The sequence below is a fragment of the Chinchilla lanigera genome, unplaced genomic scaffold (assembly GCF_000276665.1).
Source record: "Chinchilla lanigera isolate Chin_1 unplaced genomic scaffold, ChiLan1.0 scaffold00069, whole genome shotgun sequence".
Classification (NCBI taxonomy): Eukaryota; Metazoa; Chordata; class Mammalia; order Rodentia; family Chinchillidae; genus Chinchilla; species Chinchilla lanigera.
Window position 1 is genome coordinate 7871967 of NW_004955470.1, and position 19041 is coordinate 7891007.

Genomic DNA, 19041 nt, shown 5'->3' on the forward strand with positions numbered 1-19041 from the left:
CAGTAACCAACCCCCTCCTGCAATAACCAACCCCCTCCTGCAATAATCAACCCCCTCCTGCAATAACCAACACACTCCTGCAATAACCAACCCTTTCCTCAATAACCAACGCCCTCTTGCAGTAACCAACCCCTTCCTGCAGTAACCAACCCCTTCCTGCAGTAACCAACCCCTCCTGCAGTAACCAACCCCCTCCTGCAATAACCAACCACCGACTGCGATAACGAACCACCTCCTGCAATAACCAACACACCTGTGCAGTAACTCACCCACTCCTGCTATAACTAACCCATACCCACAATAACCAACCTATTCCAGCAGTGCAGTAACTAACCCACTCCTTCAGTACAGCGTTCACCAGCCCTTGATGCTGTGACCTGTTACAGTGGCAGTTAACCTTTAGCATGAGTTTTGCGAGGGACTTCCATCTGCACATCCTTGCCACACGTTCCATTTGTAGGATCTGAGGATTAGGGTGATAACTTTGGAGAAGTGCTGTTATTCTACCTGCCACAGCCGTGGCTTCGCCATCCCACACCTGAATCCATGCAATTCCACATGTCACCCTTTCGCTAAGGTCCTCAGCTTCGCATTCCCACTGGCATTCTGGTTTAGGTGGGTCAGGAAGGAGCAGGACCCCTTCCTTCTCCTCCCTCTTCTCAGAGTGGTATGTGATGGAAAACTCCTGAGCTGTTCACTTCTGGGATTTTCCTATTCAGTGTTTTTTTGGACTACAGTTGATCTTGAGTGGCTGGAACTGCAGAATGCTACAGCGCAGACATGGGGGAACTACTGTACTATACTAGAACTTTTGTAACACCAGATGAGCACTTGATAACAGATGCTTGTCTTAGAGAAGCTCAAAGCCAAACTAATGCTTTCCTCTTTTCTTTTAATTTTAGATCGCAGTAATGTCATTCCAGTTATTCTTGGGCCAAAGTTGACTTCAGTTGAAGTGGAATTAGGTATGTCTCCACATTTACAGTCTTTGTGTTTGTGAGTGGAAGGACACGCTTCAGTTTTCAGAGGGTAAATCTGATCTATGTTGGGTCAACACTGTGTGTACAACATATTCCATATTTAATGAAAACATGAAGAAGGCAGAAAAAGCATGTCATCATTCAAGTGTTGTCGCTTTGGGGCTGATTGAAAGGAACAGTGTGTTCAAAGACAGTGGAACCATGTATGGTTTTTATAGAGTGGGATTTCTATCACCAAGTGAGTGGCTTCACTCTCATTGTGTCTGTGGTCATTTCTAGGCATAGAAATTCACTGATAACACTCCAGGTAGATGATTCAAACTTGTTTTCAATATTAAATTCATTGACTCACCTTGAATCAGTGGACCAAATTAACTGTACATTTAGGATTTGTCTAGACAGGTCTTATGAATCAACATGGCTTACTGGGTAATTTCTTCCAAAAAAGAAAGTAAAGGAAGAAAGAAATCTACATATGCTAAATATGCTAGGGGTTGGCAATACATCATCAGATTGAATCCTTGAACCAACTCTGAGAGACACTATCCCTGGTTTCTGGATTACATAACAGACACACAGAAAGGCTAAGTACCTTGTCTGAAGCTAAACTATTTAACATGGCAGAGCTGGGTTCCAAGTGTCTATGGGACACTATGTACCAAAGCCCACATTGCAAATGCTAGCAGGATTCACAGCCCCTTCATACATACAATAATATACTTCAGGTGCGAGTCAGGTATTATGCCATTTGAACTAGAAGTCTTCTTACTTTATATTTGTATTGATTTCCACCCTTATTTCTATTGCTTCTTTCTTTCTCTTTTTTGGCTTAACTTTTTTTGTAGCTTGTTGACAGTGAGCATTAGGAATTCATTTAAATTATCCTCTCTGTGGCATATCTATTTTAAAGTTTACATTTCACTGTGAACTCTATTTTAGCTATTTCTTTTTTTGATGTTTTACTTTTTTATTTTAAAGAGAAAACAAAAACAAAATAACAAAACCAAAGACAAAAACAAAACAACACAAAAACTATAAAAACAATACAGAATTTCAAAGCAAGATGATAGGAAATCAACAATGGTTTTTGTATTACTTATTGTTATCTTCAAAGTAGTTGCTCATATTACCAGACAGAGGCATGCAAGATTGATCAAACAATTAAACATTAACTGTTCCTTTCAATAAACCAATAGAAATTAGTAGTACAATTATTTTAGCTATCTTGTGTGTGTGTGTATATGTTTCTAATAAGGATTAGTATGCCATATTTTATGTTATTCTATTCCAAACATTAATTTTCCTTTGTGATCTTTTCTTCACCTGTAACTTATTTTTGTTTCTTACTCTTTTTGTTCCTGTTTTGTTTTTTGTTTTTTGAGACAGGGTCTGACTATGTAGTGCAGGCTAGCCTTGAACTCACAGCAATCCTCCCACCTCTGCTGGATTATAATGCTGGGGTTATAGGCATGCATCACCATGCCTGGCTTATGTTTGTTTCTTAATTTCCAATTTAAAAAAATATCACTCTTATTTATTAAAAATGTCTGTCACTTATCCACTTGTTCACTGTTGTCTCTGTTTTTTTCAGAGCTGTTCAGAGTCTTTATCTGCCAAAGCCAGCATCTCAGTCATCTATGGGCCTGCTTCTTTTATCTATTTTTTCTATTGAACATTGTCTCGTTTTCTGTCTCTGCATATCTCTTGTTGTTGTTGATCTTTGTGGATCAAAGTGAATGAAACGTGGTATTTTTTCCTCTGAGTGTTTGTTCTTTCCTCTATTCGGCAGGTAGGGTAAGGGGTTGAGGATCTGAGCTCACTCAGAATGGAGCTGGAGTCATGGGAGGCAGGTGTGTAGGTTGGATTTATCTTGAATCTCCGGTAGCTGAGGGTGGGAAGAAGGCTGTCGTCAGGAGGTGTCAAGTTTTGCCCAGTCCAAGGCCTTGGCAATAACCTGTCCAGCCTCTGTAGCTGTCAGTGTTCCCCTGGATTCATTTCTCTGTGCGAATCTTTGTTTATTCCAACGGGAGCACAGTGCTCTGTGCAGTAAAATGGCCAGCAGCCTTCATTTGCCCTGGGAGTGATCTTTCCTGACTATCCTTGTAGCCTAACTATTTCTACTTACTTTTCATGCACCTTGACTTTAGTTTGTAGTTATTTATTTATAAGTTATCCATTTTGTTGTCCTGGAAGTTGCTTGACACTTCACACTATCTACTACTGAATTGTGCGCTGAAAAAAGGCCACCAGCCACCCTAAGTTTTACTAATTGATTTAAAAGTGAATATGTAAAGAGAAATCCATTCATGCCTCGCTGGTGACTTGTCATTGCTACCTAATTCCTCTGCTTTAGTGTTATTATTTTTTAAAATTTAAAAACAGACATATCTGTTCTCTTCCATATAGCACTGTGTTTTGTAGTGAGTTATCATTCAGTGATTATATTAATTTGAACTGTTTGGGAAATCTGAATTTCTAAAATGAAAACTGTGGCTGTCAACTGTTACCTAGGAGAAGATGTAGAACTCAACTGCTCTGCTTTGGTGAATGAAAAGGACTATTTTTATTGGAGCTTCTGGAAAGAAAATGGACCAGATCCTAATGTGCTCGAAGACAACAAAAGCAACTCTTGGTACGCACATGTGACATGTGACAGATATTACAGTGTATATAAAGTCATGGCATTTATACATGATAGACCAGATGCCGAACTCCCAAGTGGCTGATACGGCGTTTTGGGGTCGTTTACATTATACTGTATACATTTTATCATTATAACTGCCATCCCTCAATTGGATTGTGCAGAAATTTATTGCCAAGTTCTGACTAGATAAAAGACCCATGAGAAGGTCCATGGTCATTTTTATCATCCCCTTATAAGAATAGACTGTAGTCAGTTGGGATGTAAATGGCAAGATTTTGCCAAGCTTCTTATAGAAGAGCACTTATCTAGACTACAGTTGCTTGGATTTTGAAAAACATGTTAAGTGCTTTATTTTTACTTCTGTGCCACACAAGTTCCACACAACACACACTGCTACTTAAATAGCTGTATTCTTCCGTGAAGGAATGCAGGTTGTCGTTGAATCTTTCTGAGGGACACTGGGGCCTACTGTAATGATTAATTACTGCTCTTAGTTCAGGTTCTGAGGAGTGGTGATCCTGAAGTTTCTGGCCTCTTCCCTGCACTTCCTGATTTGCCCTGATTTTTTACTTTGCTGTAGTGTGTTCTTTGCTACCAGCACAGTGTCCCCCAACTCTCTGTGCCTCTTATCCACGGGCTCGGGCCCCTCCAGGCCAGGCAGCTGCTTAGGGCCCAGTGTATGCTGGATTCAGCTGAGTGGCCTGGCTGTCCCATTGACGGTGTTCTTCCTCGGCGACTGTCCTCCATCAGCGTTTTCGGTCCCCTTGTCAGAACCTCTGTCTCATCCGGGGTGGTCGGGGGAAGGAGAGCAGCTCACCACTCGCGCAGAGCTGCAGCAGAAGCTGCGCGAGCAGGGCGGTCTCTGATATTGGGAGCAAAAGCTGTTAACACCAGCCTGCGGGCTTCTCAGAGGACCCTGCGTCCTGCTTCTGGATTTGCATAGGCTTCTCTGTACAGAACTGTGTTCTGAACGGTCTTGAGACAGCCGGAGGCTGCACTGGGCCACTTCCCACGTGCTTGAGACAGCTGGTGCCGGGCAGACGGGCACGCAGGGAGCACACCTGCTGAGCTGGCTGGCACGGCCCCTCACAGCCTGCCACTGCCACAAACACGAGTGCTTGTCTCGCATCAGCAGTGGGACTGCTGGGTGGGAAGGGAGCTTGCTGCCAGCAATTGTCCCGTTACCTCCGATGCTTGCTGAACAGTTAAATGGTATTTGTTGGTATTTGTCCTCTACCTGGGTGTCTGAGAATAATGATCATTTCCTGAAGGCTGAACAAAAGCGAAGTGGTCTCAGGGACTGCTTGGACACGCTTGACAGGAGTCTGCATCTGTGCTAAGCAGTCCAGAGCTGCTGTAGTTTGACTCCACCGTGCTCCCCGGGCTCCAGTGCCAGCTTAATCCTCAGTGTTAAACTAATACGTGCTTGGGGACAGAGCTCTGGAGCGTGATTAGAGTGGACTGGGCATGTGAGTGGCGTCCTGTGGTTGAATTCTGGTGGCTTTAAAAGAAGAGGCAAGAAAGAGCCCACAGTAGAGGCACACATACCATGTTGGACTGAGCTCTGCAGGGGCCCTTGCACACTCAGCCTCCAAAACTGTGAGTTCAATAAACTCCTTTTCTCTACAAATTAACCCGCCTCAGATATTTCGCGATAGTAATGAAAGCTACTTAATACAGCAAGCTTGTCACCATTAATGGAGACTGTGCTGTGACAAGAACCCCCAGTTAGGTGGGAAAGGATAGGAAAAATAACAGAGAGAAAGAGAAAGAATGAGATAGAGAGAGAGAGAGAGAGAGAGAGAGAGAGAGAGAGAGAGAGAGAGAGAGAGAGAGAGAGAGAGAGAGAGAGAGAGAGAGAGGAGAGAGACTATTTCCCAGTATTTTCAACTTTTAGTTGAAATATTTCCCAGTATGTTTTATAGTTTTTTTTTTTAAATTTTAAAGATAAAAGAATGAAAACATACTAACAAACACACATACATTTATAAAACAACACAAAAGCAATAAAAGCAATACAGAATTTCAGACAAGGTGATAGGAAATTAACAATGGTTGTTGTATTACATATTGTCATCTTCAAATTCACTACTCAGATAAACAAATATAGATATGCAAGAAGGATCAAACAATTAAACATTAACCGTTCCTTTCAATAAAGCAAGGAAAATCAGTAGTACAACTATCTTAGCTGTTCTGTGTATACATATGTACATATTTTTCCCTTCCTTCTTTCTTTGCTCTTTTCTCTCATCCCAGTTCTTTCCTTTTGAGCAGTTTCCTTCCCTTTCACAATATCTGTTGCACCTTTTAGATTTTATTTACTCTTCTAACTTCCCAGTGTTTTCAGCTATTTTAGGTCCTTTCTTTGCTGCTGAGACACAATACCCGACACCCACAATTGGAAGGCTGAGGGGTTCATGTTGCCTCACAGTTCTGTGGGACTCAGTCCGGAGCTGGCTGGCTTCAAGGCAGAAGGGACATGGTGCAAGAGCCAGCATGGAGGAGAGCTGCTCAGGTCATGGCGGCCAGGAAGTGGAGACAGAAGGGAGGAGCCAGGGAGGGAGAGAAACACTTCCAGGTCACGACCCCAGTGAGCACCTCCAGCCAAGCACATTCAGCCACTGAACTCAGTAGTAGATGAATCTACTGATGCACAGAGCACCCCCATGGCCCATTCCTCTTCTGAAAACCCTCCTCTGAACACGTGAGGCTTTGAGGGGCTTTCTAAATCTAAGTCCTGATACAGTATTTAAACTCTGGGTAGTTGACAACACTGTCCCCAGGTGGTCTTGAAAGGACTGAGTCTATTGTTCTGATGTTCCACAGAGCAGCAGGAGAAGCACTTTAGAAGCCATGTCCAGAAAGGGGAGGTCTGAGCGCCAAGGGGTAGAAGCCTTTGAGAATCTCACGCTTGCGGATTCCCCACTCTTGGGCAACCTTGCTGCGGACAGACCCTGTCGCTAAATTATTTTCCTCTCTTCCAGGACTTTAGAAGGCAAAACATATGCTTCAAAAATACTGAGAATTCAGAAAATTAATGAAAACAATCTAAATTTTTTATACAATTGTACTGTGACCAACGCCAGAAGCATAGACACCAAAAGCTTCATCTTGTTGAGGAAAGGTAGGAGTATTTTGTGCCTGAAGTGTGGTGAGCCATAGCAGGTAGCTGCAGGATGTGCTCAGAGATGGCCAGTATCTTGTTTCCATGGGAACCGAGCTCCCGCAAGGTGGCAGGTGCACCTGGGTCCCAGGAAATCAGAAAAGGGACTGGGGCTCTGCCCTGCCTGGAACCTCCATGTTCCCAGCCAGAGAAGGAAAGCTGAGCTTATGCTCTGCTGTCACAGCGAACGGGAAGCCAGTGCAGAGGCCAGAGCACAGGGACGCAGGTGCTGGGAGTGAGGGTCGCAGGGGAGGCAGCTGACCGACCTTCACACTGGGACAGGCAGAGGGATTTTGCAGATGGGCATCGGGTGAGCCTGCAGCTGGCACGAGCAGCCCCTGGACAGTGCCCATGGACATTCGGTGGCCCTGACCTCTGGGGTCTTAAAACTTCCAGCAACCACCTCCTGGGGAGCCACACGATCGCTCATGTCTGTCCTCTCAGCACAACCAGCCCGGGTTCCGTGGTACAGTGTCCGCTCAGAAGTGGCCATGTCTGGAGCCACAGTCTCCACTTCCCTCTGTCACAACTCTCTAATGCTCATTACCAGGCATGGCCACCAGCTCCCTGGATGTAGAGGGGATGGTGAGGATCTGAGAGACGGAAAGGGAGACACAGACAGAGAAAAACAGAGACACACAGACAGACAGACATGGAGAGGTGAGAGACAGAAGGACAAACAGAGATGGAGACAGAGAGAGAGCAGAGACAGAAAGAGATACAAGTACAGATGAGAGAAAAACAGTGTAAGACACATACACACACACACACACACACACACACACACACACACACACACATGGGACCATGCCTCATTGGGGCTGTGGGAACCCACAGGCCAGTAGCCACCCTATCTGTGCTGTCCTGGGCCTGCCTACCTCTCACCATGTGCCTGGTGGAAGCCACCACTGTCCCACCTGTGGTCCCCATGGGAGCCAGCATCCCTCACACATCGGTCCGTGACACTGCTCAGCTCTTCTGTGACTGCACTTACCTCTGCCCGCCCTGATAGGGGACAGGCCCCCCCAGGCCACACAGCGCAAAGGTAGCGAAGTGCTACCTTTGCAGACCTGGTTCCTTCTAGAGTCCCAGGTCCTCTCGTGTCCCCTCCTCCCCTGGAGTGCCTGTGCCCTGTGTGCAGTGGCCGGGGCACGGGAGAGGGAGGGGGCCCCGAGTCGCTTCATTCCCACTGACCCCCTGGGCCACCTGCGTTCCCTGGCATCCACTAGCCACCGACTGCCTGTCCTGTCCCTGCCCAGCATCTTCCGTCCTGAGTGTTTCTCCTGCTGAGTCCACAAATACAGGCTGAGGTACAGGGTCTTCCAACCCACCCCTGCCCTGGGCAATGTGGGTGTCCCTGTGCTTGTGCGTGAGCCTGTATGCATGTGTGTGTGTGTGTGCACGCTCACACGTCTGTCACAGTCATGAGTGTATAGACCTTTCAGAGACGTGGGAGCCCAACACCTGGCTTCCTTCCATACTCCCTAGGTACACCTAGGAGCTAACTCGCATCCCCAGAGTTCATTGCACAGGGAATATTGTCAGGAAAGGTTGTTACCTAAGCTGGCAAAAGCTTGAAGGATGTGGGTAACACTTCAGCCTGGAAATCTCCCCTCCATTAGAATTTATTCCAAGAAAATAGGCAAAAGCACAGACAAATGGGATGTATTGGTCATTTCAGCACAATGTATAGTTAGGGCAAACTGCAGTCTGTCTGAATCTCGGGATGTTATACATGATCATGTTAATGACCTAGTGAAATGCTGTTAGTGTAATATGAACAGGTAGAGAGTGATTATCATGATATTAAGTAATGAAGTAAAAACTTTCAGGTAAAACAAAACCCAGAAAGGAAATACACTGCCTTCTTAGTATGACTATTATCACATTGTGAGTGGTTGTTAAAAATTATACTCCCAAATAATCTCATATTTACCTATAGCGAGCATACACTGAATCAGTGTAGGAAATGTAATTCTTTTCCCAAAGGAATACAAAAAGTTGGCTAAAATTCTGAGAACTCTGGGCCAGGCATATGTAACTACTTTGCACGTAATATCTCAGTTAACCCTCTGCCAAACGTAAGAAAAACAAAATGTGTGTTATTTTCATTTTGCTGAGGAAGGCACTAAGATAGAGGCGCCTCCATGGTCTTTTCCGTAGTACAAACAAACATGGAGTCAGGCTACAAACCCTATATCCTCCCACTCTGATTTTGTCTCTCAAAACCATACACATCTGTTTGCTCTGTATTCCAGCTGAGACTCACATTTGACCCCTCTGCAGTTCACCCTTGTATGTTACTGCCCCAGAAGTCTGAATGCCACAGGTGCGGATGGAAGATGTCGCAGTATTTTCAGTTGAGGTCTCTGAATGTCCCCGTGCACATTTATTCCTCATGAATTGGAGTGGAGACATCAGGACACAGACTGAGGGCAGGAACATGAGGAGCTGAGGGACTGGACAGTGGGTGGGTCCCTGGCTTCATGAGAAAGGGAAAGGTGGACAGCCACACACTGAGGCAGAAGGCATGCGGAGGTACCATCGGCCTTCTTTTCCTGTGCTGTTCTGTTGTCAGCAGGCACGGCTGATATCCCGGGCCACGTCTTCACTGGAGGGATGATCGCAGCCACTGTGGTCTCCGTGGCAGTCCTGTGCCTGGGGGTCGTGTGTGTCATTTGTAGAGTGGACCTGGTTCTGTGTTACAGACACTGGATGGGAAGCGACGAGACATTGACAGGTAATGGGTATCATAATGCTGGGGTTTCTTAGTTTAGCTCTCGTTGCTAAGCCAAGTAAATTAATCTTTATCTTACTAAGATCAGTGCTTTTTATTTTATTTTGATTATTCTATGGGAGAGGTTTTCTGTGAAAAAAATCACATCATGCACCATCCATGATAAACGTTGTTGCGTGTTCTTTTCTTGTGCTTACTTGTGTGTTACCAAAACTTGTTCCGTAGTTGTTTAATGTATGTATGTACGTATGTATGGTTCTCATATACCATGTCCTGGGTGTGCTGAGCAGTGCCCAAGCCCAGGAACTATATATCTGCATGCCTTTGTCCACAGCCTTGACCTGCCTTCTCCAGCAGGCAGTTGGTTAGTTGGTTTGCATTGCGTTGCACTGCATATGGGTCATTACTGAGAGCTGGAAAAGGAGGGTAAGTGAGCACTGTAAGAAGCCTGCACCAGAATTCTCCTAGGTCCGCCAGTTTTTATCGGTTACGATGTCCATCTGGTGACTCTCCACCTCAGTTTTTTTATATTGAAAAGTGGCAGTAAGTCTTTAAGATACCCATCAAAAATCAATTCCATACACGGCACAAGCAGATTTATATTACACAAAGGGAATTGCTTGAAATACAGATTTGAAAGCAATCGTTAGAAGACTAATTTTTGGTAAGAGTGAAGATGTACCACGTGTGGTTTAAATCTGCTTTTGGCTGAACTGACTTCTCAGTTTATTCCCGTTAGCGACATCCAGCTGTGAAACACGGTGTGTCTTTGCAAAGAGCGTGGTCAGTGGTCATCGACTTGTCTTCCCTTTTCTGCCTCTTCTTAGTAACAGATAGTAGCAGACATAGTAACAGGTAATCACATAGTAACAAATAGCAGAAATGCCACCTCCTGCCCACCTAGTAAGTGCTATATTTCATGGCAATCTAAGAGAAGTATGCAGGGAGAGCTACTTATTTTTGTCAACTATTCTAACCTTTGATCTGCACGTATGTCTGCAGTTTTTACCAAAATCTCCCATCTTTTGTGTACATGCAGTTGTGAAGAGCAGTAGTTTTAGATCAGGAGTAGGTAGTGTCTCGGACTGTGGAACCTCAGTGCCGCAGGCAGAACTGATGCAAAGCAGTACTCTGCAAGACTGAAGACTGTTGATGTTGAGAGCCTGGGTGGCTGAGAATGAATCCTGTGGCACCAAAGGACCTGGCCTAGGATGGTTTTGCCAGAGTATTGTTATGAAGGATCACATCATTTCTACCATTCGGTGCAATAGGAAATCCTGATAATATAGCTAGGTATAAATGTCACTGTTCGCCATCTACCCGGTTGTCGCAGGATAGGCCGTGCCGTTCCCCTCCAGTGCCCTCCTCTGCCCGTCCCGTGAGTGCTGCTTGTACTATGTAGGACCCCACTTGCCTTTCCCTCTCCCAGGGAGTGTGTCCTTGGAGATCACTGCCCAGTCTCTGCCCAGGCTATTCCATTCATCTGCCTTATGTTTTAGCACTGCTTTTCACCTGCTCATGTGCTGTTCGTAACTTCTTGTAAGTTGTTGTGTTTGTCCTCTTTGTCTTCTCCAAGAGATTGCATGAAGCTGAAGAGAGAATTGCATGATTTTAGTTTCTTACTTACCCAGTAAGGAGAATGGGCTTTGTCATTTAGGCAATGCATTTCCCCCTGAATATGTCTGTTAGTCATTTGAATACTGCTGTGCTACGAGGAGCTAAGTAGGAGCAGAGGTGGACGTCACTGAACATGGTCAGCGGGCCAGAAGGTTTCCTGTGACGGCTTGGGTCCTATAATATTTTACTCTTATAGCATGTGCTCCCCAAGGGTACTATTTCCACCGCCTCTGTTGCTCTTCCCACTCTGTACTGCGTTTCTGCCTTTCCTTCCTGGTGGGGTGGTGAGGGCCGAGGTGAAGATGGTGTAGAATCGAGGGACGGAGGGAGCCTGGGGAGATGCGATCTCTCGTGTTTCTCCCGCCCCTCTGCGGCGTCACACCCTGGGATTCTTAAAGTGCGGGCTTGAAAAGCATGCGGTCGATGCTCCTCAGTTAGCGTCTGAGGCTTCGCAGTGCTGGGTTTAACCTTTCTTTTCCCGCTTCCCTATTCTGCCGTGACGTCCCTGGAATTTTACTTAAACGCCTTTGACTTATGCGTTCAAGAGTGCGCCCTGTCTGCCCCCTAGATGGCAAGACGTACGACGCATTTGTGTCCTACCTGAGAGAGTGTGGGCTGGAAGATGGGGAGGCGTACACCTTCGCTGTGGAGACTCTGCCCGCAGCGCTGGAGAAACACTTCGGGTATAAGCTGTGCATATTCGAGAGGGATGTTGAGCCCGGAGGAGGTGAGATGGGGTGCCGGCCGGAAACCTCGTAGGGGCGTTTTCCTTTTTCAAAACCAGTTGTTTAGCTGCATAGATGACTAATTTGTAAACAAATAAATAGGTCCTGAAGCCCACACAAAACCAGGTAAGTCAATATCTGGCTGATCTGGTCAATATTTGATTATCTGACAATAATAAATAATGAGAAAACAAACCGGCTATTTTGCTTCCAATGATCCCTTCCCTGGGGCCTCTGCACCCCGCTCCCAGCTCTCCAGGAATGCAGCGGGCATCTCCTTTGTGGGCATCTCCTCTTCGGTGCCACGTTCACAGCCAGCGTGGCCACATGGTGCTGACCTACAAGAGATGCCCAGCTAAGGAGGCGGCTGCTCAGTGCAGGTCCTACCTTAATCCGTGCTGTCGGGGCTGTGCTGCACAGAGGGACTCTGACTACAAAATGTTCTTCCTTTGTGGTGTTAATGCTGGCGACAAAATTCTGTAGGAAATGAGGGAATTGGAAAAAGATCAATACACGGAAATTGTTGGTGATTCCCATCAGATCAGAGTTGGAATTCAGTGTTGTTAAACTAATATATGAATGAAAGTGGGACTTTCAATATATGCCATAGCGCATATATTGAGGCAAATTGCAATTAAAATCAAAGATATTTATTAACGTTTCCATGGGTTTTTCCGGAGGTCTTACAGCGGAAATATTAGAAATCTAGTGTCAAATTGTTGTGGATAGTGATGCTAATAAGACATAGAAACAACTCCATTGTGGCCGCATGCATTTATTCAGCCAGTATTTATTGAATATCGTCATCCCTGGGCTGAGTTCTGAAGATAAAGTAATTAATTTATTTAAGTCAACAAGAAACTAGCATTTTCCCTCCTATATTACAATTTAGAAAGGGGAAATATTACTAAGTAGAAAGACACAATATAGTTTAATAATGAACAACTTCTCAAGTGGAATAATCCTCACACGCACAACACTGCGACATTTTTACTTGGCAATTCTTATTATCTGAGAAGGCATGATGTTACCCACCACTTTGCATCAATTTTTACTATATTTATATTATTTTCTAAGGGTGATTTCCAAATAGGTTTTTTTCTACCTTCTGAGCTCTTAAATAATAATAAAGACAATTCGTATATTCAGTTGTAATCAGGTTTGGTTGAGATCTCTGGGGTCTAGAATGGGGGTTGCCACACTGCCACCCTGGTCCAATCAGGCTGGTGCCCTTGCTGAAATATCTGCTCTCTGTGACAGCTTTTGAGCTGAGCAAACAGCTCAACAGCAGAGTTGAGCAGAGGGGACAAAGACAGTATGACCAGCAAAACCAAAATACTTACTGTCTGGTCCTATGTAGGAAAAACTGGCCAACTCTGGTCTACAGTAATGAATAATAGTTTAAGGTACTATTTTTTTTTTTGGCTTGTTTGCTATTCAGTCTCTAAGTTTTGATTTCAGCGTGCTCCTCCATGCACGTGGGAGGCGGGATGGCGTGGTGGGTGTGAAAATGTACGCAGCTGGTGCTAAGTTCCTAACCGTGGGGCTCCAGGCAAGTTACTTAACTGTAAAATGGACAGGAAGCCAGTACCTGCTTCCTGAGCTCATTATGAGGACAAACAAGTTCATATACTGAAAACCTTCAGGGAAGGGAGGGCACAGCGGAAATACTGAGTAGGTGGTCGTTACTGCTGCCTACATGCTTACTTTTATAAGCATAAAATTGAGAGCAAGTGGTTTGTCTTAGCCTTTTAATAAGTTTAACAGGTAATAGTATAAAATAGGATCCTATGTAGAAGCAACTTGTGTCATGCCCGCCTTTCCTGTTTGCTTTAACTGACAATACGCCTCGTGTCTGCAGCTGCTGTCGATGACCTCCATTCACTGATCAGGAAAAGCCGACGGCTGATCATTGTCCTCAGTAAAAGTTACATGTCTCATGAAGTCAGGTACGAACTTGAGAGCGGACTCCACGAAGCACTGGTGGAGAGGAAAATTAAAATAATCTTAATTCAGTTTGCACCTGTTGAGGACATCACGTTCTGGCCGCAATCTCTAAAGCTTTTGAAATCACACAGAGTTCTCAAGTGGCAGGGTGATGAGTCTCTTTCCTACGACTCGCGGTTCTGGAAAACGCTTCTTTATTTAATGCCTGCAAAAGCACTCAAGCCAGATGGGGGTGGATCAGAGGTCTTGCCTGTTCTTGCTGAAGCATCTTGAGGTTTAGAACGGCTGCGTGACACAAAGACTTCTAGTGATCCTGGAGACTGAGTGTGCGCGCTGGTTCAAAGCAGACTCTGAAACATTGGACGCTTTACAAATCCCACTTGCTTTCTGAAGATGGGATTTGTCATTGGCTCATCAGGAATGAGACTGAATCTTGAGCTGGCCCTAAGCTTCCAGAAGACCCTGGAATTCAAGAGAGCTGCAGCTGGCCCTTCGCCCTGGCAGCTGCTTGCACAGATCCTGTGGTCAGCAAGTACGATGCTGGGTCCCGGGCAGACAGACTGTGCGGGACAACGGGGCACCACGCTGAGAGCATCCGGGCTATTGGTCTGGGGGACTTTAAATGCAGCAGGAAGGATTCTCCACGAACCGGTGGGTGGCAGTCCTCGGAATGCTGCCTTACCTACCCTGGCCACCTTGGGTCCTGGTGGGATGGCGAGGAGGAGTGGGTGGGGCTGCGGCTGGGGGTGCAGGAGTTGTGGGGCTGAGCAGGGTGCTGCGGCGGGGCCTGGACCCCAGGATATGCTTCCTTTTCCCTTCTCCCACTCGCTGTTCAAGGCAGCAGTTCCGGGAGCCCCGGTGAGGCACAGGGCAGGGCTTGCTTACCCAGACCTATTCTTGAGAGCCCCCTAAAGGCACTCCAAGCACCTTTGCATCTTTCATGAGAGATTTTATTTCAGATATTCTCAGTGACTTTTACTTCTCGTGCTCTAAAACATTGATAGATGTTATGTAAATATTTGTATTCAGGCTGGTGCCAGATCACATTAGCCATTAAACAGAAAAAAAGAAATGTGTCTGTTTGATTTTAAAAAAATCCTGTGTGAAATGCCCCTGGCACAGAGGCAGCCTGGCATGGTGGTCGAGGGTCTGGGTGGTGTAGCCCACCCAGAGCTCTGGTCTTGCTCTTCCTCTGTGAGCTCTAGAGCCTTCCCTAACCTCCCCGTGCCTCAGGTTCCTCATCTGTAAAACTGGAACTTACAATGGTCGTACCTACTTCCCAGGGTACTAACTCTGCTCCAGGCCAGCCCTCCGCAGCCAGCTTCCTCTCCATGCCGCCTTGCCCCAGGCCTCCTTAGAACAGTTCTTGGCAGAGCTACCATTCTTCCTGTCGCTGCTAAGGCTATTATTACCATAATTAATTCTCACTTAGATCAGTTATTTAGCAGTGGACCAACGAGAAGTCACAGAGCAGGAAGGGGAAGCTCATCTGGAGAGGAGGCCAGGTGTGGTGTGAGGGCCTTTGCAAAGACAGTGAAACAGAGGTGCGGCATATGAGCCAGGCGAACGATGCGTCTCCCCTGGAGCCCGGTGCTGTGGGTCTCTCCACCACCTCGAATGCAGTAGCTGATCATGAAAGCCGCTGGACAGCAGTCTCTAAACAGAAGGGAAAATCGCAGAAGCATGAAAGCTCCGGCGTGGAGGGCTGGCTACAGTCTATGGGTGCAGCATGAATGTTCCAGGGAAGTTTAGGGCAGAGAAGGAGCAGATTTTGCTAAAACTTTAAGGAGAAAGAGATGTTCTGTGTAAGAGGGTGATTTAATCTCATAACGTTTATGATTTTGTGTGTGAATTGGCTGGATTAGAAAAGCAAATGAATTAATACCTATGTTTTATATGTGAAAACTTGGAATACAATAAATTTCATTACTACAATAGTCTCTACTGCCTGCTTTCCTGTTTTGTTACATTCTGCTTTCCTGTTTTGTTACACAGGCTTTAAAGCACATTAAATATATTTTGTATGAAGTGTACTTCACGTTGAGTATGTTAAATGTGTGTGTTACATGTGTGCTTTTAAAAACTCCAAGTACATTGCAATACGTTAATGAGTCGTGGTTCGCCTACCTTTATTTTCAAGATGTCTCTTGACTTTTTTTTTCACTTATGTTAAGACTCCAATCCTTCATTCTCACCATAGATTCCAGTCTATTTTAACAATATACGGGATTTTCAAAATGAATGCCTACACCTACCATCTTTTAGGTACTTTGCACCTTTTATTTTTTTTTTTTTTTTTTTTTGTTTTTTGTTTTTCTCCGGTACCGGGAACCGAACTCACGACCTTGCACTTGCCAGGCAGGCGCTTTGCCGCTGAGCTAAATCCCCAGCCCCTGCACCTTTTAATTTTACCTTCCACACAGGAGCAAAAGGAGCTCTCCCTCCTCTCTCTCTCTCATAAGCCAATGCTGTGTAAACGTTGGAGCGGACACATAGCCGGCCTTCATGTGCCAGGTGAGCGATGTCTACATGTTTAAGTTTAGGCTCAAACACGACCATTTCCAACCAGGATCAATTAATAACATTTTCCGTATTTGAACATCTTCTATGTTCGATCCCCTTCAGGTGGAAAGTGTGTTTTAGAGAATCAGACACCCTACTCTGTGTGGAGAGACAGCTCCTGTAGGTTCATTACTCTGTTATAGGCACTTGCTGAGCTGCAGCTGTACTCTCAAAGCAGAGAGAAGTCTCCAACGGTCTCTAAACCCAGGCACACGAGACCCAGGAGCATGATTCTGTCTGGGTCTTGAGCACTGTCACAGCCCTGGCTGCTTTACTGGGCTGGGAGGAGTCGGAGCAGTGTCCTCTTCCGACCTGCCTGGTGGAAAGTGAGCTGGGAGGTCGGCAGCTTTTAGGCTGCAGGTGCTTTTCTGGGTCTTGATTGATCCCAGGAGGCCTGGGGGCATGGAGAGGAAGCTGGCTACAGAGGGCGGGCCTGGAGCAGGAGGGGAACGTCAGGGGTGCTCAGGGCTCCTGCTGAGTGGTTTGGTCAGGGTGGAGGGAATCACGTGAATGCACTGGGGTTCTGTGCGGGGTGGCAGTGTCCTGTCTGCAGCGTGCCTGTCACCCCAAGGTGAGGACACTGGGGTGAGTGCTTGTTCTGGGGGTGAGGGCGCCCACAGGGGGTGTAGTGCTGGTTTGGGGCAGGCCAAGGGGGACTACCAGACTCAGGAAGGTGGAGAAAAGATGCCAAGTTGAATCACAGCTTTACGTGCTCGGAGAGGCAACCTGTCATCCGGGCCTGAGCCGCAGCTCAGAGTGGGGGAAGAGACCGAGGGCCGAGGAAGCCTGATTTCTGAGCAGAAGCTGAGGCGGGCTCACTTGGTTGGCCAGGCCCCAAATGTAACAGGCAACCGCCTGCGTGTGCCATGGGCAACACACGGCGCCTCCCGCCCACCTGCGTGCCACCCTGCTGGTGACTGGAGCCTAGGCTGCGAGCCTGCGCCAGCACCTGTTTCTCTGGGCCGCCTCTGGAACCTGCTTCTCTCTCCGGCCTATCACGGGCAAGGGGCCCCTACCGCCTCTATCCAGTTGCTGCACCTTGGTGCGTGTGGATAAGGGTGACCGTGCTAACGGATGTTCACGAGTTGCTTGGGAGTTTTAGGGTTCCCCTGAGGGGCCTCATGGACCACCCTGGGAGGGCAGGATGCAGAATTGTGGGATATGTATCCTGAGCCTCAGGAAGCGCTCCTTCACCCCGCGTTTCTTGCCCCCTACTAATGCTGTAACCAGAGCCACACTGACTTTGCCCACCCTGCGTACTGTGGACTCATGTGACATTTTACTTAAAAAACAACCTCTCTAGAGGTCAGGCTTCAGATGTAATGGTCATAACCCTCACTATTTTACACAGAGCAGTTAATGAATTATTTGCAGCGGTGAAGGGACAGACCCACTCTAGCTTAATCTTTCCACACTCCGCACTCCTTGTCAAACCCCCGGAATACCCGGGCTGCGCAGCGCTTCGGATCTTGCCACGCCCAGGGAGGAACCTATGCAGTCATGAAGCTGCTGGTCCCATCACCTCAGCCTGCGGTCTGAGATGGCTGAGTCACGGACAGGGTCACTGAGGACTGCATCAGACCAAACTCACCTGCGGACGCTTACGACTCAGAGCCTGCAGTAGCCTCTTACGTTTCCAATCTCTGGTAGATGAGAGAATTTTGAAATTATTGCGATCACTTGAGCTATGCCTGATCAATAATGTTGGTTATCAGACTGATTGTTTCAAGAAAAAGCAAGGCATGCTGGTAAGGTGACCTTTGTTCTCTGCCCTGAGTTATAAATGAGTTACCGTGTTACAAATTGCTTCTCTTGGATTTTAATGTTATTACATTGTGACATTCAACATACAAAACTTAGAAAGACTATGATCAGGAGGGAAATCACACTTAAATGAAATGGCTATTTTATCTTTACTCTTTGAAAGATCATTTATGAAATATTTGGAATGTACAGAGCAGAAAGGAACAGCAAATACCCCAGGATCTACAATCCAGATTTAAAATTGCAGTTTCCCGTTGAACTTAATCTATCCCTCACTTCAGGTTTTGTGTTCTAGATTTCTACGGCTATAATTACACTTTTGTGTCTTGATGTTACTCTCAAATACCCCTGAGTGCCTCACTGGGAAATAGATGTTTATCTGTACAATAACACTACGATTGCCAAGCCTTAACACAATTGAGCACAACCCTCTAGCACTCAAATTCTCCATCTTTGGCCATTTTCAAGGTGACTTCTGAGTCCCTTGCACACCACTGCTGTGGTTTTGACAGTTCCCTTTTGTTGCTGTTGTGAGGGTGGGGAGATGTCCTGGGCATGTGTAGTTATTTTCTGTCTCACATGATCAATTCTCCATGAAGCCAGGTTTTATTTCCAGTGGGAGACTGTATTCAGAGGCCATCCCCTGGGTCTTCTAGTTTTTCTCACTCTTACTGGGTTCGTCAGTGCTGCTAGGTTTAAAATAGAAGAGAACATGCACTCACATATAAAATGAATCATGAATCAATACTGAAAGCCCCAATATAAGTTCAGAGCTACAGGTTTTACTTTGTCTAATTAATTTTATGTTGATAACATTTGCACGCACAAAAAAGTCCCAGGTCCCAGTGATGTCAGCATTATCATTTTTCTTTTTTTTTTTTTTTTTTTTTTTTTTTTTT

At 46.0% G+C, this 19041-nt stretch overlaps 1 protein-coding gene across 3 annotated transcripts in view; it reads left to right on the forward strand.

The window, feature by feature from the left end:
- The window catches only part of Il18r1 (interleukin 18 receptor 1), a 32816-nt gene extending 16972 nt beyond the window's left edge, over nt 1-15844 (forward strand). For 2 of the 3 annotated variants that reach the window (XM_005400769.2, XM_013522841.1), the window contains exons 6-11: nt 903-965; nt 3492-3612; nt 6612-6751; nt 9369-9530; nt 11713-11871; nt 13731-15844. In XM_005400769.2, coding sequence (XP_005400826.1) covers nt 903-965; nt 3492-3612; nt 6612-6751; nt 9369-9530; nt 11713-11871; nt 13731-14089 — 1004 coding nt within the window. In that variant the 3' untranslated portion in view covers nt 14090-15844. The remainder of the gene's footprint in view (nt 1-902; nt 966-3491; nt 3613-6611; nt 6752-9368; nt 9531-11712; nt 11872-13730) is intronic. The other variant, XM_005400770.2, reaches the window with a different exon arrangement.
- Nucleotides 15845-19041: the final 3197 nt, after the last annotated feature.